The sequence below is a fragment of the Microtus pennsylvanicus genome, chromosome 7 (assembly GCF_037038515.1).
Source record: "Microtus pennsylvanicus isolate mMicPen1 chromosome 7, mMicPen1.hap1, whole genome shotgun sequence".
Classification (NCBI taxonomy): Eukaryota; Metazoa; Chordata; class Mammalia; order Rodentia; family Cricetidae; genus Microtus; species Microtus pennsylvanicus.
The window spans coordinates 108166673-108189785 of NC_134585.1; the positions used below are offsets into that span (position 1 = coordinate 108166673).

A 23113-nucleotide genomic window follows, 5' to 3' on the forward strand; every position below is an offset into this window, starting at 1 on the left:
AGATCCACAGGTAATTCCTAGGTGCCATTTCAATCCAGAAGTCCCTGTTCTCTAGACAGGAACTATCACCCAAATCACTGTAGAGTTCCCCAGGATTTAAATTGGTGTACTAGGTCTTTGGTTCTCAGAAACTATCTTAGAGTTGTCTGTGGGTGGGAGCCTCTGAAAACCCACTGGGGAACAGTTGACTATCAGAGCCTAAGAGAGAACATTCAGTCTCACTTCCTCACCCTTCTCGCTTGGGTTTCCTGTCCTCACGGCACGACCATATTTTTTCTCTCTTCACTTCTCCTTTTACACAAATAGACCCAGACTTCTGTGTTACCAGCCGGTGTTGGCCACCTTAAAGATAATCAACAAATTCTAGCTGAAGTGCTGAGGGACACTGCCTAGAAAAGGTAAGACTTACAGCTTTTAACATCTCCGAACACGCTCATGTGGGGGCACATCACTTTAAGAGTCCCCATTAATCTCTCTAGTAACTTTAAAATTTCTGATTTCACAGATAGTTAGATCAGCAGTTCCTTTAGGCAACCAGGCTAGAAATACTTGGTGACTTTGTTATCCGATATCTCTTTGGGCCTGCGCATCTTTGAGCCTACCTATCTGTAGCACTGAATTGCTTACTTTGTATGGTGGTTTCTGATGGTTGAAGTTTTCTGTGTGAGGCGAGAAATGGGGGAGATCTTCTCTGTTGCTGGTGCTTTAGAAAACTTGAGTTTTGACTTTAAAGTGGGGAGAGAGGTAATAGCTGGAGTGATTTAGAACAGTAGCCATGAGATGTATTGTCTTCATCTGAAAACATTTTATAAGGGAAGTTAGTGCTCTGACCATTGTGTTTTGGTATAAAATAGGATTTAAAGGAAGCTGTAACACAGTAGGTGCCTTGTAACTGTGCTTAATGCTTTTATTCCAAGATAAAACTGGGGATGTTTAGTTTGGGGGCTTTCAAAGAGCAATGCAAACATTGTAATCTAAGGGCTTCTTTCTCCATATTCACTAATCCTTGATATATGAAGCATGCACATGAACAACTTCATATGAAGTGCTCAGCTGAGAGGAAACACAACACCTGATATAGCAGTAGTTTTCAGCTGCTAATTTACTAACTAACTAACTACCCAAACTAATTCTAGGCTGCAGGTATTCAGCAGAGTAATAGTCAAGCTTTGGTCCTGATTTTCTGAGACTAATGTGGTCGTCCCTTCTCAATACAAAATGTCTGTGTCAGGTCCTTCTTAGTCCAGGAACTGTGAGAGCTCTTTTGATTATGATCTAAAGGAGAGAGAAGAAAGTCCCCTGTGACCTCACTTACTCACCTAAAAATCAGGGGAGAAAATGGGGAGAAAGCGACAGCTTACCATAGTTTCCCTCAGAGGCTACTAAACCTTATAATTAGAAATAACGATCAGTTTTTAGTGAACTGTGTTAACAATCAGGGGTTAGGCATCTCTTGTAGTCTGACATTGCTTTGGCAGGTACTACGGATAAGGAGGACAAATGAGGAAGAAGGGAGAATTTGTCCAAAAATAATTTTGCCCTTACGGGACTCTTCAGTCAATCATATATACTAGAGGACCAAGCCAAAGAATGGTATCTGTTGGGCAGCAACGTTTTGGTTTCTCAATCTTAAAACGGAATCTTCACTGTTTCGAAACTTGTTGATTAGGAGCAGATGCTGAACTGAAATGTGGTTTCCTGTGTGGGTCAGTTAAGATTATTTCTCTTTTAACACAACGTTCTCTTACCTGTATGCACAGGAAGTGATCCAAAGTTCAGGCCAACACAGCTACCTTACTATCACTCAAAGCTTTGTTAAAGTGAGACAGAGCTGGAAAGGAAAAACCCTGTTGTTTTCTTAGCTTCGTATGCCCTCTGGTTAGCCGCTAACTGGCCGGAAGCCCTCAAACTACAGCTTTCCTTCCCCAACCCCTACCACCCTACAATGCTCCAATGGCCAGGCATTGTGTTCAGGTTCTGAACACACAAAGATAACTGATGTGATTCTCAATCACAAAGAGACTACCATGGGTGGGGGGGCAGACAGAGGGGTACAGAGAACACAATACAATGTGCTCTTTTCTATAAAGTAGAGAGAATGTACACACATTACAGGTGTTTGAGAGTCTGCCAAAGACTCCTTGAGAGAAGACACTGTTATGAATTTATTATCCAGACCGGGTCTAGGAACATTACAGCTACAGAACACTGAATATGCACTCAGAGAAGCATTACTCCCCCACTCCTTGCCACAGGCATGATAGAAATGAAATTAAGCAAGAGAAAATAGTCACACGATCACAAGAAGCACCACAAGCCCTTTCTCCTACTTGGCAATTCAAAGTAGATGGCAAGTTTACTGAACAGACACGTCCTGGGTCTATTTCAGGGCAGAGCTATGCTTGACATCTAGACGCAACAATTTCAATAGGTTTCTACGGATTTGATTTGGGACACAGAGGCAGATTTCTTCCTCTTTAACCTTATTGTTTCCCTCGATCAGAAGGAAAAGTAGAGGTTATTTTTGGGTGTGTGTGTGTGTGAAGTTGCAATCATTCTTTATTCTGAAGTTTCCTTCCAACAATTAGTGTGTTGATTTAGTTACAGTGGCTTGTGTTCATCTTGGCTTCTTCATATATTGGCTTGTGTTCATAGTCAGCCTATGACACTTCCTTATACCTCAACAAGCATCCACTGTGTAGGTCGCTCTGTGCACTAGGTACCTGTCCTTGGGATGTTATCAGGGAGAGCTACCACTTAGGTATAGATGTTGAAGCACAAAGAATGTGTAGAAACCAGACACCTGTCTAGATCTGGTCTCTAAGGTTGCAGATGCTGCGCAAGAAAATGGTTGGGTATTTGGATTGTGAAGACTGTCTGAACAAAGGTTTTTAGAAAGAGAAAATATATACTTGCAAAGCCAGTAAGTAGGAGCTCACAATATAAGCCATGAGTTATTATGTTGGGGTATAGAGGCAAATCTTCCCTACTGATTATCCATTTTCACCAAGTAGAAAACAAATATGTTTTACTGCAAAATTCTTCATGGTTTTAAGATAATAAAGAGGATATGACATCTACTGGCTGGACTGTGTGAAGGCTCTGGGTAACTGGTCCTAGCTTAAGTAATAGCCTTATTATAGAGATCTCTAGCCCTGTTAGTGGCTAGTGTCATCCTGCTGAGCTCCCTAGTGGGAGGAGACAACTCCCCACGATCATCTGAATCTATCTTTCCTCACTTCATTTTTTTTATCCTCCTTATTTGTCTTTTCATGAACTTTTTCTTATAAAAGGCAAAACTTTTAAAGAAGTATTTCCAGGAAACACAGCAAGGGAAACAGTTATTAAAGCCTTTCCGGCCCCTAAGGCATTTCACTCCTGAGAGCTCTCAGGAGCTCAGGGCTCACTCAGCACTCACTGAACCTCTCTGGCTCGGAACCATTCAGGAAATTCTATCATATTGAATCCTTAGAACAACTCTGAAGGCAATATTAAATCCCTCTTTAAAGATGAGGAAACTTGAAGTTTGACAGCTTAAGGAAGCTGTCCAAGGCTATAATTGTAAGCGGCAGTGCTTGAACTTAAACTAAGCTTGTTTCTAAAGTTGTGTTTATCAAACAATGATCTTTACGCTTTGAGCTCAGTGAGTCATCTTCACCAAGTTACACTGCTCCCACCTGGTTCGTCAAGCCCGGAAGCAGCTGCAGATCAGTGATAACTTGACTCCCCTAGATCCTACATGTAGAGCAGCAAGTCCACCAAAGCTCTGTGCTTTGCTGAAGCTTCCATGAGGCTGACATGCAGGCCCAAGTGCTAATATATCTGTGGAGCATAACAGCAACAGACATGCTCTTCCATCAAGGTCTGCCTGTCTTGAGTTGACGCAAGCTGACCTGTCTATAAATAGACCTGACCAGACTAAAAAGACCTCAATGTAATGACGCAGTATTAGGAATGAGGAATTTTCAGTATAGGAAAATTGTGTAGTTTTGTAAGTATACTTTTCTCATACAGACCCACATTATTGTTAATTTACAACAAGTTTATTAAGAGGTGCACATAAAAGCCATTCACTTTTGATTTTAAATTATTTCTATTACCTTCTGAGATTATAATTACATCAAACCCCTTCTATTTCCTCCCCATAAGTCCCCCTGTATACCCCTCATAGTTCTTTTTCAAATTCACAGACTTTTTTGTCATTAATCATTGTCACACACACATTGATACGTACAGAATTACACCTGTTTAGTCTATATATTACTACTTACATGTATGCTTTTGTGACTGACCATTTGGTATTAGGTATTGATGTGCTCTTCCCTGGAGAAGATTTTTTTCTTCTATTCTCAGCATCCTTCAGTTGCCTGTAGTTCTTTGTCTAGGTTTGAGGCCTTGTGGGCTTTCCCTCAGTCCACATTAGAGTGCTTATTGTTGTCCTTGTGTTTAGGCAGTCACATGGATGAGACTTTATGTGTGTATCTTATAACATTCCTGAGAGATAAAAAAAATAACCCTCTCTGATCTTCTTGCTCTTACAGTCTTTCTGCCACCTTCTCTGCAATGATCCCAGAGCCTTAAGTATGGGCGTTGTTGCATAGATGTATTCATTGGTACTGGGCTTTGGTTTTGGGGGGTTGTGGTTTTCTTAATGGCTTTTGTCTGTTGAAAACAGAAGTTGAACTGATGTGGAATGAGGACTACACTTCTCTGTGGGCATAAGGATAATCATTTAGAATGCAGTCAGTGATTATGCTGGCTTAGTAAAGTGGCTGTTGTAGGTTATCCCTCAGGAGCTACAACTTCACTAGCCCTGGGTAGTTGGCTAGGTTTCTGGTATTTCCTTCTTGTTCAGTGAGTCTTAAGGACAATTAGACACCTGTTTGTTACCCCTAAGTATTGCCATTACTGCATCCTGTGGGTTACTGTGCCATGCTGGTTCTTGTGGTCCATAGGCATCATGTCTGTGTAGTAGTGTTGGTTGGTGCATGGCACTTAAATTGTTATTTAGTTTCAAAAGTTCTGACCATGGAATTTTTGCATTCCTTACTGCCTTGTTTTTGGCTTTTTTGAGAATCACTTGTTTTTTTTTTATTTTTTTGTTTGTTTCTTTGTTTTTTTTTTTTGTTTGTCAAGCTGTCCTGGAACTGGTAGATTAGGCTGGCCTTGAATTCACAGAGATTCTCCTGCCTCTGTCTCCTAAGTGCTGGGATTAAAGGTGTGTGCCACCACAGCCTGGTGAGAGTAACTTGTTAATATCTTATAAATTGTCTATGTAGAAAAAAGCAAAGCTACTCACTGTAGCTACACATTGGCCTCTGCAACTGAATTTTATAAAGACAGAGCTTAAAAACCGTTAGAGTTTTTTTTGAAGTTTCTGTCTAACCACAACCACCTCCAAACTTGATCTCACTCAAGACAAGAGTAGATGGTGCTGAATTATAGATCGAGAGAGAGAGAGAGAGAGAGAGAGAGAGAGAGAGAGAGAGAGAGAGAGAAATCAAACTAGGAACCTACAAGATAGATCACAAGCCCAAGCTCTTTGCTTGGAGTAATTAAACGGTGTTTAGTCCGGTTCCCGCACTGGGTCCTGGGATGTGGCCTCAGAGCATTGTGGTTTAGTCTTGAAGGTTTCCTGGAAATTGACGTCAGGAGCTTTCCTCATAAAAAAGAAACCCATGAAAACACTGTGAGTCACGGGGTGGAAGTGACAACTTTAACTGTCAGGTCAGGGTCAGTTCCGCCGAATGGTATAGGAGTGGGAGTTTTAGAAACTGCCCAGTAATGGTGTAGAGAGGATAGGAGACATTTGCCTGGGCTTATAAGAACATAGGGCCTTTTGCAAAGGAATCCTTCAATTTGACAAGAATCCAAGTAAGCAGAAAACCAGAAAGGGAAGAAACGGAAACCCCGTTTGCTTTCTGTAAAGGTAAGAGTCAATGGTGACTGACACACACAGGCTTGAGAGTATCTTGGTCATTGATGGAAAATGGTTGTATATATATTTGAAAAAGTTGTGATAGGACTCAAGGATGCTGGGACATATGTGACTCTAGGAGGCAGATGACTTGATAACCCCCTGATAGTTGATAAAGAACTTATTTTCCTTTGTTTAAAGCATCATTTGTTAACAACAACAACAAAAATCTCAAGGCTACTGACTTTGTAGTATCTTGTTTATTCTACTATATTAGAATATGGAGTTATTAAATGAGGTAAAACTATTTGTTTGTTTAACAATCTTACTAATTTTGGGGGTTATTATCTGAAGTGCTAGGTGCCAGTAATTCAAAGGTGAATGGGTGTGCCTACTTTCAAAGTTTACCTCCTAATGAAGGAAGAGATGCTTGTAATATAGATTTTGATATAATGAAAGAGATGTAGAGATAGTGCAGGCACCCCTTTTAGGAGTGAGGACTAGCTATAAAAAATTAGACAGCATAGAAGATCTCATGGAAAAATGATATAATTGAGTGAAAAAACGGTTAGTAACTGATCAGAATAAATGTTGAGGACAGAAAGGAACATATTTTAGCAAAGAACATGAGTAAAAGAGAGGAAAGAGGTTTTAGCTTTCCATGTAATCTCTGGTCCGATTTCTGTTTCTACACTTTTTTCATTTTTTAAATATCATATACCTGGAATCATGCATTATGCACTTTTATATCTATCTTTTGTTACTCACCATAGTTATTCTTTTACATTTCTATTGGTTCTTTGAAAGTTTCATACATCATTTTTATTATATTCTCTACCTCTCCCACCTCTTCACTGATTTACCCATTTTCCTACCCTTTTTCATCCTTTCATAAAAATATTCAAGACCAGCTTGTGGTTTCAAAATATTCTTGGATATGAGGTCTCCCATCGGAGAGTGGTTGACTTAGCAGGGCCTATACTCTTAGAGTAAAATGTTACTCACAGCCCCTAATAATTGTCAATATTGCCCCTGCTTGGGGGTAGAATAGTGTGCTCTCTATGTTGAGATTTGGTCTGGATTAGGCTTGGGTAGGGCTTGTGCATCCTGTCCAAAGCAATGTGGGTTCAAATGTGCAGTGGCCCTGCTGTGTCTAGGAGATAATGTTTCCTTGTAGTCATCCACCACTTCAGGCTCTTACTTCGTTATGCCTCCTCTTCTGAGATGATCCATGAGCCATGGCAGGGAGGTGGCTCCATCTTTAGAGCTGAACATTCATCAATTTCGTATTCTTTGTACCTTGGCAAGTTGTGGGTCACTGTGCTAATTATTGTCTACTTAAAACAGAAATTTATGGTCATAATTAGGAGTCGGTTTAATACTATGTGTTTTATTAAAATAATAGTAGATTCCTTCCTACTGTTTCTGAACTGTCTAGACTTCTTAACTTCTAACTTCTTAGCCTGGTGATGGTGGATGGATACTGTTTTAATATTCATTCTTTTAGTCTGTGCCATTTTATTGGGGAATTGTGGCTATTGATACTGAGTGATATCAATGACCATGATTTTTGATTCCTGTTATTTTGCTGTTTGTAGTGCTGGTGGAGGGGTGTGTGTGTGTGTGTGTGTGTGCACATGCACATGAGTGTGCTTCCCTTCTTTTGATTTTGCTGTGCTTTCATGTTTCATGCTGTGTTTTCATTGATGTAGTTAACCTCCTTAGGCTTAAGTTTTCCTTCTAGCACCTTCTGTAAGGCTAGATTTATAGCTAAATGTTTAAATTTTACTTTATCATGGAACATATTATTTTCTCCATCTGTGTTAATTCAAAGCTTTGCTGAGAATAGTAATCTAGGTTGGCATCTGTAGTCTCTTAGAGTCTAAACACCTTTGTTTAGCCACTCTCGACTTTTAGAGTCTCCATTGAGAAATCAAGTGTAATCCTATTAGGTCTGCCTTTATATGTTATTAGATTTTTTTTCCTTGCAGCTTTTAATATTCTTTCTTTGTTTAGTGTTTTGATAGTATGTGGCAAGGAGACTTTCTTTTCTGGTTCAATCTATTTGGTGTTCTGTATGCTTTTTGTATCTTTATAGGCATCTCCTTTAGGTTAAAATTTTTTTCTTCTATAATTTTGTTGAAAATATTTTCTGAGCTTTTAGTTGGGTTTCTCCTCCTTCCTCTATACCTATTATTCTTGAGTTTGGTCTTTTCTTAGTGTTCCAGATTTCTTGGGCGTTTGGTGTCAGGTGTCTTTTTAGATTTAGTATTTTATTTGACAGGTGAATCCATTTCTTCTATTGTATCTTCAGTGCCTGAGATTCTCTCTTCCCTTTGTTATATTCTGTTGATGAAGCTTGTCTCTGTAGTTCCTGTTCAAATTCCAAAATTTTTTGCTTCCAGAATTCCCTCAGTTTGAGTTTTCTTTATTGATTCTGTTTCCAATTTTAGGTCTTTAACAGTTTTATTTATTTCCATCTACTGTTTGTCTGTATTTTCCTGGATTTCTTTTTTTTTATTAACAACTCTTCAATTTATTCAAAGCAATTCATTTTCAAAACTTAAGTTACAGCAGTCAGAAAAAAAAAAGCCAGAACACACAATTAGTTTGCCTGTCCTTGTGTTTGACACTGTGGTGGCTTTATTCAAAATACAGTTGCACAAAAGCAGTAATTTCAGTCTCTAAGGACTTAATGTGCTGTGTACACAGGCAGTCCAGAGTATTAAAACCACACTCAGAACTACAGAACGAGGAGCCCACCCTTGCTCATTTGCATGAAAACACTACCTACAAAGCTAAATTAGTCTTAATAGTTATTTGTTTTTAAACCCATGAACTCTAATTCTGATTGCACAATAAATGATTGATTTTAAAAAGTCAATATATAGCTTTCCTTTCTCTAAGGGATTTCTTTATCTTCTCCTTAAGGAACTTTATCATATTCATAAAAGCTGTTTTGCAGTCTTTCTTTTTCTTGTGTTTAAGTTATGTTGAAATATTTAAGTCCTGCTGTGTTTGCATAGCTGGGCTCTAGTAGAGGCATTGATTGTATTTTTATTCTGGCATCTAGGCATCTGAGTTGGGAATGAGGTTTAGGTGCTGTTTTCTGGGTTTGTCTTTGTTGGGTAGATACTTTGTTCCTTGGCTTCTATTTCCTCTCTGGTTATGTATTGCCTGTTGTCCTGGCCTGTTTAGCTGGTGCATTTATAGTGAATACCTACTGGTGTTTGCGGCAGTAATATTGGAATGAGTTGAGGAAAGGAAGGTTGAGGGAGAAAGTCTTTTTGATCTGTTGGTAATGGGTTCAGAGAAGAAAGGAAGATCATATCAGGCTTCCAGTTACAGAGCTGGTGGTGAGCTGAGGGATTGGATCTCAGGAGCAGTAGGAGAGGTGTGGATCTGCCTTCAGAGTATTTGTTGCCCCAGAAGGAGCAACCCTTTGATCAGTAGGGGATAACTTGAATTGGGGTTTGAGACAAAGCAACAAGAGGGAAGAGGAAGGTTAGAAGGGAAAGGAAGGTTTACCTATTGTAAATAGGGCAGCAATGAATAGTCAACTTATTGGCATATGCCCCCAAACCTGCTATCCCACTCCAAAAATACTTGTAATTTTTTTTGTAACAAGCTCTAATCATGTACCCTGGGTTGGCCTGGAACATGTGTCAATCCTCCCACCTCTGTCCTTGAGGGTTAAGTTTGCAAGCAAGTGTTGGGATTATAGCATGTGCCAACTTTGTCCCTCATCCAACCCCTTCCTCCTGTATTTACATTCCTTCTCCCTCCCCTACTGAACCCTCAATTTATAATTATTTATTTAAAATATTATGTCTAAGTATTCTCTGGAAGTTTTGTGGATGTATATAATGTATTTTGGCCATACCCACTTCCACTGTGTCTCCCTAACCATCCCCAAACACTCCAAAACATTTTCCTCCCAACTTTGTGTCCTTATGTTTTTTTATAAATCTGAGTTTAGTCAATACTGTTCATGGGTTCACTTGTGTGGGGCGTCTACTAGATCATTGGCAACTGGCCATACTTCCAAAACACTCTGACTTTCTATTTCCCAGCATTCAGAAAATGCCAGCAACTCCTAAACTTTGTAAGCTGTCCTAAATTCATGCTGCAATTTTATGTAGGGCACCAATGCATGTAGGGTACCAATGCATGTAACCACAGTAGCTGTGAGTTAATGATACTCCACATCCAATACAAGAATTTTCAGTTTTTTTCCTTTCCAGACTCAATGTTATTGTTATTATAAACTTCTTTTTTATATGTATTTTAACGTCATATAATACTGTTTTTCACAGTCCAGTGTTTATTAAAGATATTTAAATAATGTGAAGTTTACTTTCCATTATTGTGACAAAAATCCTTAGGAAATCAACTTAAAAGAGGAAAAATTGTCTTTTAATCACAGTTTCAAAGGACGCAATGTGTGATCACTGGTGCCATTAGTTTGGGTGTGTTCTGAGGTTCAAACACTGTGCTGAGAGCACAGAGCAAAGCAAAAGTGTTCTTGTCATATGGTTGAGAAAGAAAGAGGGACGTGAAGAAAGGAGAGAGACAGGGGTAGAGAGAAGGAGAGATATAGAAAGACACGCCCTGTAATGGCATGCCCTGGTAGCCTAAATCTTTCAATCAGGCTGCAGTTCCTAAGGAATTTATCACCTTTTGATCACATGAGAATTTATCACCTTTTTGAATAGCATTATCAACTGGGGACCAAGTCTTCATTTAACACATGATTCTTTAGGGGTCATTTAAGATTCAAATCACAACTAGCAAGAATACATGGTCTACTTATCTGTGCAGTAACGTTGGTCTTGCCTATGGCCTAACAATTCTCCTAGAGGATTTCCCTAAATGCTTCTTGTAGTGTGGATCTGCTGAGAAGAAATTCCCTTAGCTTTTGTACATGTTATAATTATGTCTTTTTAATATCATGAACAAATCTCATATGTATATTATATTCTTTGCTTTTTCTTAGTTTTTCCAATTTTTTTTTACTGATTATAAAATCCTGATGTGATTTTTCTGGGGTGCATTTTAGTATTTTAAATGCATTACTTTAGTCTTTCTTGGACTGACTGTTTTCTTATAAATCTTATCTTCATATTAACTATTTTGTGCCAAACATATCTTGTTTCCTTTGGCTATTTTAAGATTTTGTTTATAACATTGATTGTGTACTTTATTTAAATTTTACTACAGAGTATAAATTTCTTATTTTTGGATTTCATTGATCTTCTTTGTCATGTGAATAAAGTATTTTAATCTTCTTCAGAATTTATTAAAGGTATTAATTCTTCGAGTATTTTTCTCTCTTTACTTGGGTACTTCCATTACATACAAATTATGATATTCAGTATTACTTTATTTAGAGGTGCTCTATCATTTAAATTTTTATTATATGTCCTTTTATGATTTTTTTACTACCTTAAAGTTCACTAATTTTTCCTTATATAATATCTACTAATAATATGTCCCAGTGTATTTTTATCTCAAGCATTTCAGCTTTAGCTTTAGTAGGCTAATTTTCATATATATAGCAAGTATTATATTATGTAGCCTAGGATGACCTCAAATTTGCAATCCTCCTGTCTAAGGCTCCCCAGCACTGGGATTACAGGCATTTGCCATCATATTCATGTCTTGAAATGAGAGATAACCCTGATTTACCTAGATGGGTATTGTCTAGACATAATTTTCTCTCTGTCCCTTCCCTCCCCTCTTTCCTTCCCTCCCCTCTTTCTCTATCCCTTCCACTTTCTTACTGTCCATCCCATTTGTCTCCCTCTTCACCCTCTGTGTGTGTACCTCCCTAAGGACATACATAGTGACAGAATTGGATACCATATGTACTTCTCTAGTGTCTACACACACATATATGCATATACCTACCATGTAATACATCATATATATCTACACAGTGGTATCCTTGCTGAAACAAATGATAGCCTCACTTAAAAGACTGGGCTCATATTGTGGACCCTTTTAACATCTCATTATGCATTTGTGTGTTTTATTTTTGCTATAAGATCAGCATCTATTGGAAGGTGTCTAATACTTAGCCATGGCCATATCTAGAACAGAAATATCTTAGATAATTGTGCATAAGAGGACAAATAAGGCATATGTATATCACCTTCTATTTTCATCTGGAGAGGTTTATAGACCATTCAATAACAACTGACAAAAAAAGAGGCCATGAATTTGAAGGAGATCGAGGGGGGTATATGAGATATTTGGAGGAAAGAAGGGGAGGGAAAAATGTTGTAATTAAAACATGGTCACAAAAATAAATAAATAAACAACAACAGCAAATTTAGTTAGTAATGAATCTAAAGAGAGTTAAGGAACTGACTGACCAAGTCCCTGGCTTTCTTTTTCTTGAGCAGTCAGACATTAGTCACTAATATCACACAGGACCAAAAGCATTGGCTTAGTCTGTGCCACTAAGACTCACTTTGTTGTTAGAATAGCTTTATCATTGGGTCATGGGGCATACTGCAACATCAAACATTGCTTACTGAATTGGAGTAACATTCAGTGTTCAAGATGATGCTTGTTCAACATGGGCTTCAATTTTTAAAGTTGAAAGCAGAGATTTAGGGAAAATTTCCAAAGGAGAAATAAATAGATCAAAAACAAGCTGGTGGTGACAATCCTTTGACTCTAAACACCTACATTTTGGAGTCTGTTGTGCTACTTTACAATGCCAAATCCTCTAAAATATTCCTTTCTTATTCTTTCTGCTTTTTAGGTCATACTCTCCCAGAATGGGCATGAGCAGCCTGAAATTGCTGAAATATGTCCTGTTTATCTTTAACTTGCTCTTTTGGGTAAGTGTCTCCTTTGAATATGTCTGAAATAAAACCCCTCCATCCCAGTTAACCTGTCCTTTCTTTTCAGCTAAAGAATGTAGTATAGAACGTGAACTGTGCACACCTTGAGACTATCTGGAACATATCATGTATATATAAAGAAACAATAACTTTCTTCCCTCCTGCCATTTTGTCACTATAAGCCTACAAAACTGAAAGGTGCCAGGTGGTGGTGGTGCACGCCTATAATCCCAGCACTCGGGAGGCAGAGGCAGGTGGATCTCTGTGAGTTCGAGGCCAGCCTGGTCTACAAGAGTTAGCTCCAGAAGAGGCACCAAAGTTACAGAGAAACCCTATCTCAAAACAACAACAACAAAACAACTGAAAGGTATCAGTGCAGTCAATAATGGAGCTGCCAACTCTCTCTGGGGGCTTTAGGATAATATTGCAAATAGCTGGCATTTATAAATGAGAAATGGACTATAATTTCGGTGTTAAATTCTACACTCTCCTACTCCCTGACCGCATGGAAGAACGTTGACAGACAGAGAAATAATATGGAAGTTCTGGTTTTTAGAAAGAACCTCAGAAATGAATTCTGCAGTATCTAGGCTAATTTTTATTCTCACCAATAGTGTAAAAAGGTTCCTTTTTTCTGTCATCCTGGTCAGCATTTGTTGTTGATAATTATCTTTGATAGTTATTCGACAGAATGAAATGGGATCTCTATATAGCTTGGATAGTTGAAGATGTTGAACATTTTTCCATATTCTTATTGGCCATTTATACTTCATTCTTTTAAAACTGCTTTTTCCATTGTTCATTTGTCACTTGTACATTTTTTAATTCTCCTTTTTTCAAGTTTTGGAATTCCAGATAATCTAGCAATTTTACTACTCATTTTGTCTCCGAAAGAAAAAATAATCACCTTATTACAAAGATATTTGAACCCCATGCTTTTCACAGGATCTTTCACAACAGCTAAATTGTTGATGCAGATTAGACATCCATCAGCAGAGAATAAAGAGTAGGTGGTATATGTATATAGTAGAGTTTTTCTTAGACATAAAGGAGGATGGAATTATGAAGAAAAATAGATGAAAATTGAGGTTATTCTGAGTGAAGTAAGTCAGCACCATATAGAAAAGGATTGCATCTTCTCCTTCATGTGTGGAAGTCAAGAAAAATAAAGAAAGACATTTAACTAAAAGGGGACTATTAGGAGTGAGGAGGGGGAAAATGGAAAAGAAAAATCACTTAAAGATTAATAGAGTGGTGAATATGATCAAAGTACACTATATACTTGATGCACAGACAGAAAAATGAAACATTTTGTTTTTGGTTTTTCGAGACAGGGTTTCTCTGTGGTTTTGGAGCCTGTCCTGGAACTAGCTCTTGTAGACCAGGCTGGTCTCGAACTCACAGAGATCCGCCTGCCTCTGCCTCCCGAGTGCTGGGATTAAAGGCGTGTGCCACCACCGCCCGGCGAAACATTTTGTATAATTAATTTGAATTAATAAAACTGTTAAGTTTCAGACACATATGTCCACGTTAGTAATTTAACATGAAAAAAAGAGATATTTAAGGAGGTTTTACTGTACTGAATTCAGCAGCTGCATTTCATCTGTAAGATTAATCTGTACTCATGTATTTATGAGACTATTCTTATAAATGTGGTTACTCTAGTAGTCTGCCTATCAAGGTAACTTTCCTCAAACAGAGTATCTTCTTTACGTTGTCATACTCTCCAAAGAAAAGGCCATGAATGGACAAATGAGCAGACAAGAGATAGATCAACTGAAGAATATATATATACACACACATATACATTCTTTATTCTAGATATAAGTACACACATATATGTACTTATATATAGAATAATATATATATATGTACTTATATGTAGTAAAAGTATTAGGTCCCTCATAGGTCTGACATTATCTTGGCATCTGAATATGTGTTGTAAAAAATGCAAGTGTTACTTCATATGCAGAAGCTGTTATTTCTTTTCTATATGATAGTGGGAAACTGAGTAAAGAGGCAAGTCTCAAGTGAGCCCAACCCCCCTCCCCTCAGATGATTCTGATCTCAAGGATATGAGAATATAAGTTAGGAGATACTTAAGAACCCCAGTAGCACATACACTGAGAGAAACAATAAATGGGACCTCCTGAAAGTGACTGAGAAGCTTCTGCAAAGCAAAGAACATGGTCAACAAATCAAAATGGCAGCCTACTGAATGGGAAAAGATCTTTACCAACTCCACATCAGACAGAGGGTTGATCTCCAAAATATACAAAGAACTCAAGAAATTGGTCATCAAAAGAACAAATAGTCCAATAAAAAAATGGAGTACAGACCTAAACAGAGAACTCTCAACAGAGGAATCTAAAATGGCTGAAAGACACTTAAGGAAATGCTCAATATCCTTAGCCATCAGAGAAATGCAAATCAAACAATGCTGAGATTCCATCTTACACCTGTAAGCATGGTCAAGATCAAAAGCACTGATGACAGCTTATGCTCGAGAGGACGTAGGGTAAATGGAACACTTCTGCATTGCTGGTGGGAGTGCAAACTGGTACAGCTGCTTTGAATTTCAGTATGGTGATTTTTCAGAAAATTAGGCATACACCCAGCAATACCACTTTTGGGTATAATACCACTAGGACATGTGCTCAACTATGTTCATAGCAACATTATTTGTCACAGAACCTGGAAAAAACCTCGATAAAAGAATGGATAAAGATGTGGTACATTTATACAATGGAGTACTACACAGCAGAAAAAATAATGACATCTTGAAATTGGTGGGTAAATGGATGGATAAAGAAAACATCATGTTGAGTGAGGTAACCCAGACCCAGAAAGACAAATATCATATGTACTCTTTTATAAGTGACTTTTAGATATAAAGCAAACAAAAACCAGCCTACAGTTTACAATCCCAGAGAACCTAGACAGCAAAGAGGACCTTAAGAGGGACATACATTGATCTAATCTGCATGGGAAGTAGAAAAACACAAGATCTCCTGAGTAAATAGGGAGTGTGGGGATCATGAGAGAGGGTAGAAGGAGAGGAGGGTTGTGAAGAAAAACATATAACTCAATAGAAACAATTAAAAAAAACAAAGAATTACATTCACCTTAGAATGCTATGGAATTTTTCTTTTCAGGTCTGTGGCTGCTGCATTTTGGGTTTTGGTATCTACCTCCTGGTCCAAAACACCTATGGAGTGCTCTTCCGTAACCTTCCCTTCCTGACACTGGGCAATGTACTCGTCATTGTGGGCTCCATTATCATGGTGGTTGCCTTCTTGGGCTGCATGGGCTCAATCAAGGAAAACAAGTGCCTGCTTATGTCGGTGAGTCCTGTGATATTCTGAGTTGGGATAGATGATGGCTCAAGTCCAGAATGATATGTTTCATGGTAGATTACTTTTGGATGATATATATAATTAAAGAACTGAGAGGGATAAGAAAGGAGTGGTGGTGCATGCCTTTAGTTCCAGCACTCAGGAGGCAGAAGCAGAGGGATCTCTGAGTTTGAGGCCAGCGTAGTCTACAGATCAAGTTCCAGGATAGCCAGGGCTACACAAAGAAGCCTTGTTTTGGAAAAAGAAGAGCAGAGAGGTAATAAGCACAGAATTTTTGCTTACTTACTGCTTTTCTTCATTCTTTTACAACTCAGATGACAGCTTAGAGAATAATGTACCCACAATCAGTTGAGCCCATAACAGTCAAAATAAAAGCAACCCCGGAAGACATCTCCACTGGCCAGACTGATCTAGATAATTCCTCAATTAAAGTTCCTTTCCCTCTTGATTCTAGGTTGTGTCAAGTTTACAATAAAAACCAACCAACACAGACCATCACTTGTCAATTTCATATATACACACATCACTTTGAACCATAACTTTCTTGCCCCATATATGTCATGTTAATATCAGGATATGAAATATAGTCCAATTCCAGAAATCTCCTAAAGCCTTTCAAAATTTCCAAGACTTCAAGATCCAAGATCTTTGAAATCTGAGCACCTGTAAAATAAGAAGTTACACATGTAAAGCGTTGTTATTCTGAAAGAGAAGAAACAGGGTATTAAAAGCAACCATTCCAAAACAAAACAACATAACAGAACTAGCAGGTTTTATTTAGTTATATACCAATAATTAATCAAAAAAGGATATGTGTTTGAAAACACAAAGAAAAGTATTTGGGAGAGTTTGGAGGTAGGAAATTAAAGGGGGGAAATGATGTAATTATATTATAATTTTGAAAAGCAAAAGAAATAATAACAAAAGCAGTTTATAGACCAAATCTTCTAACTCCGATGTCTAGCAGATGGATCTTGTATTCTGGACTCCAAACAACGTAGGTAGCCCTCCCCACCAGTTATATTGCCTATAGTACACACATATTTTGTCTTGGGAGTAGACCAGTTCCACTCTACAGGTGTAGGTTTCCTTTGTGGATATCCTATGGATAGAGCATTTTCAGTGTCCTGAGGTCTCCATTGTAATTGAAGCAATACATTCACTAGTGTCCTCTCTGCAGAAGATCCAAACTTGTCACAAAGTTCCAATACTCAGTTGCTATCTGTGACCACTCTATGCCTTCAGTACCACATGGACGGCTGTTACATTTCAGATTCTACTGCAAGCTCAAGATGTCCCTTTGGGCCAAAGCTGTATCAGTTTCTACATGACGACTCTGAGGAGACAATCTCAATTGTCCCAATGAAACACAAGAATCTCACCTCAGTGGTACTCTCTTTGACAAGTGTAACTGCTTTTTTAGTCCCAAGATGAACAATACAATTATATTACTGGGCAAAATATGACACTAAAAGTCCCTATTGTATCATCCCAGGGAAGAACAGGAGGACTTACTTCAATGGTGGCAATCTCTGATAAATCATAGCTTTCCTCAGCTCCAGCATAAACATCACACTTAGGTTCTTAGCCAAAATGTCACATGAATATTCCCTAGCCCAGTTATTGACCAAGTCTATGATCTGGACCTCCACCATTAGTGTTACTCTAGTAATCCTCTTTTCAACACCCCACAAGAATAGCCCATTAAGCTCTACCCATGTCACTCAATTAGATTTTCCAAATCAATATTCAACACCTTTATTCTTCAAAAAAGTAACAGCATCAGGTTCATTACAGCAACAGATCCACTTCCTTAGTACCAGGTTATGATTTTATTTCCTTTCTGTTGATGTGATAAAAGAGAAATTTAGAGGTAAAAGGTATTTGTTTGATCTTATAAATACAGGAAATATTTCAATTGTTAAAAAAAATTACATCTACAGTCAAGAGTGTAAACAGAGACTATGTTTTCTTTTCCCATCTGCCCAGACCCAAATATCACATATAAACTATATTAATTACAACATTATTTGGTCAATGGTGTATTCCTAGCTAGCCCTTCCTGTTAAATAACCCATTTCTATTAATCTGTGTATTGCCGTGAGGCTGTGGCTTACTGGTTAGGTTCTGGCATCTTTTTTCCTTCTGTGGCTACACCGTGTTTCCTTTGACTCTATCTCTTCTCTTTATCTCTGTTCAGATTTCCCTCCTGGCTTGGCTCTGCTAAGCCATTGGCCAAAACAGCTTCATTCATTAACCAACAAAGCAAAACATATACAAAAGGACATCCCACATCACAAGAGAAAATAGAGAACAGTGTATGAACAATTGATTGCTTGCTGTGTATTCTTTGGTAACTTTCTTTACACTTACACAGTTCAGGGTCCAGCCCATGAAATAATTCTACCAACAGTCAGGGTTGGTCTTCCCATTTCAATTAACAGTCATAATAGTCCCTCACAGACATTCCCACAGATCAACCTAACCTAGACAATTTCTCAGTTTATTGAGTAATTTCCAGTTGATTGTAGGTTGTCAATTTGATAATTAAAGTTAACCACCATAGTATCTCTTATCAGCCAAGATATTATACACCAATATTAGTTGTTTCTGACTGGGATCCCAAGGCTATGTAGAATTAGATATTGCTGTTATCTCTGGTAACCATGTTACACTGTCAATAATGGCCCTTTTCACTGTCATGTCTTTTCACAGGATAATATATTTCCTTGATGTCTGATTGAAATTAGTTCTTATCTTTCTGCCTAAATCTTTATGTGAGAATATACTTCAGATTTTAACACGTAGTAATTAACTAATGAAAAATGATGAGTAGGTTCTTCTGAACATAGTGACCCTCCCCAACCATGTAGAATGCTTCCTTAACGCATGCACAAAGTAGCCTTCATAGTAGGAGTTACACAATTTAGGTAAGGAGCTTGAGTACAAGAAATAGAAGAGAGATTTGTAGCAGTTCCCTGTCAAATAATCAGCCTGAGGAGTATTGTCAGGCTTAGATTTTACCTACTGGCATTGGAGTAGAAAATATACAATTTTTCTAGTGTACTAAGGAAAGAGGTTGATATGTTTGCATCCCAGTTATCCCTTAAGTCATGTGTTCAATCTTCTCTTGCAGATCAACACTTAAACTAGAGCCAAGATCAACAACATAACAATAATTATGATGATGATAATTATTATTATTATCAAACAGTTCTTAGTCAGACAGAAAATGATAGTAAACATCAGAGACAAGACAAAACAAATGATTTAAGCAGTCAAAATAATTGTTTAAGTTTTTTAAAAGGTGAAGAATAGTTGTAATTGTCCAAGCTTTTTCATAAATGTCATGTAGGGATCACAATTCTAAATTTGGAGACAAAAATTTGACTTAGAATTATGATTAGGCTCCTTCTTTCTCTCTGTTCAGATTCCCTCCCAGCCTTCATCATCATCCACCTTTTCTCTTGAGCTAGACTTGATCTGATATATGGGATCAGGACCCAAACTCATGCTTTAACATCCTGGCTTTTTGTACAACTGTTTCACTAGGCTGATGCTAAAACATTGACTCAACAATGTTAGAATAAAGTCAGAGGGTAGCTAATCTGCCCTCTAGAGTCCAACTGTAGGAAAAGAACACATATTGTTCCTAAAACAAGAGAGGGCTTATAAAGCCCTGGGGAGGCAGGAGCAGTTCCCATGCATGATTGTGTGTGTGTGTGTGTGTGTGTGTGTGTGTGTGCGCGCGCACGCACGCGCATATGCCCACATGTGTAGACCTGTTTTCTCCCATGTCAGAGAGAGGTAGATCAGAAGTGGGGATTAATGTTCTGATCATGTCTCTGCTTTGTCACAGTTCTTTGTTCTGCTGCTGATTATTCTCCTTGCTGAGGTGGCCTTAGCCATCCTGCTCTTTGTGTATGAGCAAAAGGTAAGTTATGAAGAACATGGCTTGCTCTCTTCTTACTAAGATAGGGAATACATGGTGGAGAAGTTAGTAAAACCAAATTAGTAGTAAATCATACAAATGAAGTAGGAGGATGAGAGTTAATTGCAGTTGAGGTGAGAAAAAAATGTCATGAAGATTGTATTTGAATGATGCCTTGAAAGATAACGAGAGAAAATGAAGCAAGCTTGTCTTCTTGTCTTCCTCCTGTCTACTTCTCTCCATGGAGTTGGTAGTCTTCTCAGTAAGGTTTGACCTTGGCTTTGTTTGTATCATCCTTCCTTTGTAACTATAGTTATGGAAGGGTAAAAGTCCATCCATTATGTATGTCTTCCTTCAAAACCATATAACCTTCAGCTCGTTTTAACATATAGCCTCCCTCATCTCACTTCCCTAGTTCTGGCTCCTTGGGCAGGGGTATATATTATTTGGTCCACTAGAAATCTCTTATTTCTTAAATATATCTTGTTTTTACTATGCCTTCTCTGATGAAATATGATTTATCACAGCTGAGCAACTTAGTGGCTGAGGGCCTGAATGACAGCATTCAACATTATCACACAGACAATAGCACCATGGCAGCCTGGGACTTCATCCAGACACATGTAAGTACATAAAGAATCCTGCTCAGATGAGTTAAGCTGAATTCCAAGGTTTGGTTCCAAGAAACCAGCATCTCTTTCCTAATGTTTCAGACTCAAAGATCATCAGTTCTAAAGTCCAAAGTATTGTCTGTGCTCTCTTAGGCAGAGAACTATAGGGATTAATCCAACTGGTTCAAATTTTTCTGCATTCTATTTCATTCTTTATCTATTCACATAAGATCATCGCTTTATCCCTAACAGGATGAAAAGAAGACCCGAATAAATCATATTGGATTAGTTTATTTATTTTTATTCCCCAGTCACCAAAATTATTACATTTTATTTCCTAGCCCTCTAGTGTGACGTTCCTCATGCTTCTCCTTACCCACAAACATACATCAATTTTCCATTCTTTCCTTAGAATGTCGAGGGACAAACATGCGCTAGCGAGCCTTGTACGGGCGTGATATACGTCCCAAGAGTACCATCATCACCCATGATGGATTAATATGGAATAGATGATAGTAACATAGGAAATTACAACATAAAATAAAGGGGAGGACTTGGAAAAATTACATCCTCTATCTTTCAAACTCTTCATTTGTTTCATTTCATATTTGAAGTCCCTTTTAATCTTCAGACACATAACAAAGTAAAAACAAAACAAGAAGAGTAAACTCTTGATACATGTCACCAGCTTCATATCAACATTGTCACTGCCACCTCATTCAATCACCAAACATTTTGCTAGAAAATTCTAAAGAAAATGAAATAGTGAACCTGATATCATCTCACCCAATATTACTAACGGGTCTGGCTCAGTGTTTAAAAGCACTTATTGCTTTGCTAGAAGATCTGGGTTTTGTTAGAGCACCAATCCAGTGACTCACAACCTCCTGGAACTCCAACTCCAAAGGCTCTGAAGCCCTTTCCTGCTTCTACATGTTTTTGCATGGGCATAGTGAAGATACACATAAATAAATTAATAAATGAATCCTCAAATATAGTATATATATATATGTATATATATATATGCAAACTACAGTCTTCATTCTAATTATTCTAATTTTCTCAAAAAATTTCAACTGATTTGAACAAATCAAGATATAAGAAGGTCCAAATGTTGCATTTAAATGAAATGTCTCAAAATTTCTTTTACTCTATAATAGTGTTCTTTATGTGTGTATGTGAACAAAAATTAGGTTATTTGTCCTAGAGATTTTACCATTTTCTGTATCTGACTGGTTTATTCTCACAGGTATTTTGATGGCAGGAAATCTGCTTCCCAGAAGGACTGTGAATCTAGAGTCTTGATGAAGTCTCACTTTCTCCTTCTTTTTCTCTTCTTTAAAATAACGTTTTTTTTTATTAATTGAGAATTTCATACAATATATTCTGATCATATCTACCCTTCAACTCTTCCCAGATCTGCTCCCACTTCTCTACTCACTCAAGTTTGTATCCGCATTTTATTTATAAACCCACTGAGTTCAGTTAGTGATACCTATATATTTTTGAGTGAGGTCATCCCATCGGAGTGAAGTTCACCTACCAGATATTATACCTTATATCCTTAAAAACTGCTTATCCTTTCAGAAGTAATCAGTTGCCAATTACTCTTCAACTAGGGACGGAACTTCCTGGCCATTCTACCCTTTATGTTTGTTCTATTTTTGTGAATACTGTCACAATTACTGTGAGTTCCTATGTGAAACTGCCCTGTTGTGCCCAGAAAATGCTGTTCCCTTATAGTGGATTAGTCTCCACTGCCTCTAGCTCTTACAACTTTCTGCTCATTCATTCTTTCACACAGATCCCTCAATCCTGGGAGGAGATGGTGTAATATAGATGTCAGCTTAGGACTGAGTACCCCATTTTCTACACATCGACCAACTGTGGGTTTCTGTGATAATTACTAAATCTACTAAAGAAAGGAACTTCCCTGATGATGGCTAAGTGATGCACTCATCTATGGGTATAGTAATAAGTCATTAGAAACTGATTTGAGGGCTGGAGAGATGGCTCAGAGGTTAAGAGCATTGCATGCTCTTCCAAAGGTCCTGAGTTCAATTCCCAGCAACCACATGGTGGCTCACAACCATCTGTAACGAGGTCTGGTGCCCTCTTCTGGCCTGCAGGCATACACACAGACAGAATATTGAATACATAATAAATAAATAAATATTTTAAAAAAACTGATTTGATATTTTGTCCATTTTAGCAAAACCATTCTAGTAGGTTCTCCCCAAGGGCCTATAGACTATCCAGTCACAGATTATTGGCCCTCAAAATGGTGTCAAGTATGTGTCCCATCTTATGTAAGATGCCTTAAGTCCAAGCAGAAAGTTATTGGGTACTCCCGTGGCATCTGGGTCACGATAGTGCTAGTAGTAGTGTCTTGCTAGGCTGATCATTATTACAACTCTCAGGATTACAAGTTTGTAAGATTTATG

At 37.9% G+C, this 23113-nt stretch overlaps 1 protein-coding gene across 1 annotated transcript in view; it reads left to right on the forward strand.

Annotated features, from left to right (window-relative positions):
- The first annotated feature begins 290 nt into the window (after positions 1 to 290).
- The window catches only part of Cd53 (CD53 molecule), a 28742-nt gene continuing 5919 nt past the window's right edge, over positions 291 to 23113 (forward strand). The window contains exons 1-5 of the mRNA XM_075981661.1: positions 291 to 398; positions 12690 to 12768; positions 15927 to 16115; positions 19987 to 20061; positions 20586 to 20681. Of these exons, the coding sequence (XP_075837776.1) occupies positions 12706 to 12768; positions 15927 to 16115; positions 19987 to 20061; positions 20586 to 20681 (423 nt within the window). The 5' untranslated portion in view covers positions 291 to 398; positions 12690 to 12705. The remainder of the gene's footprint in view (positions 399 to 12689; positions 12769 to 15926; positions 16116 to 19986; positions 20062 to 20585; positions 20682 to 23113) is intronic.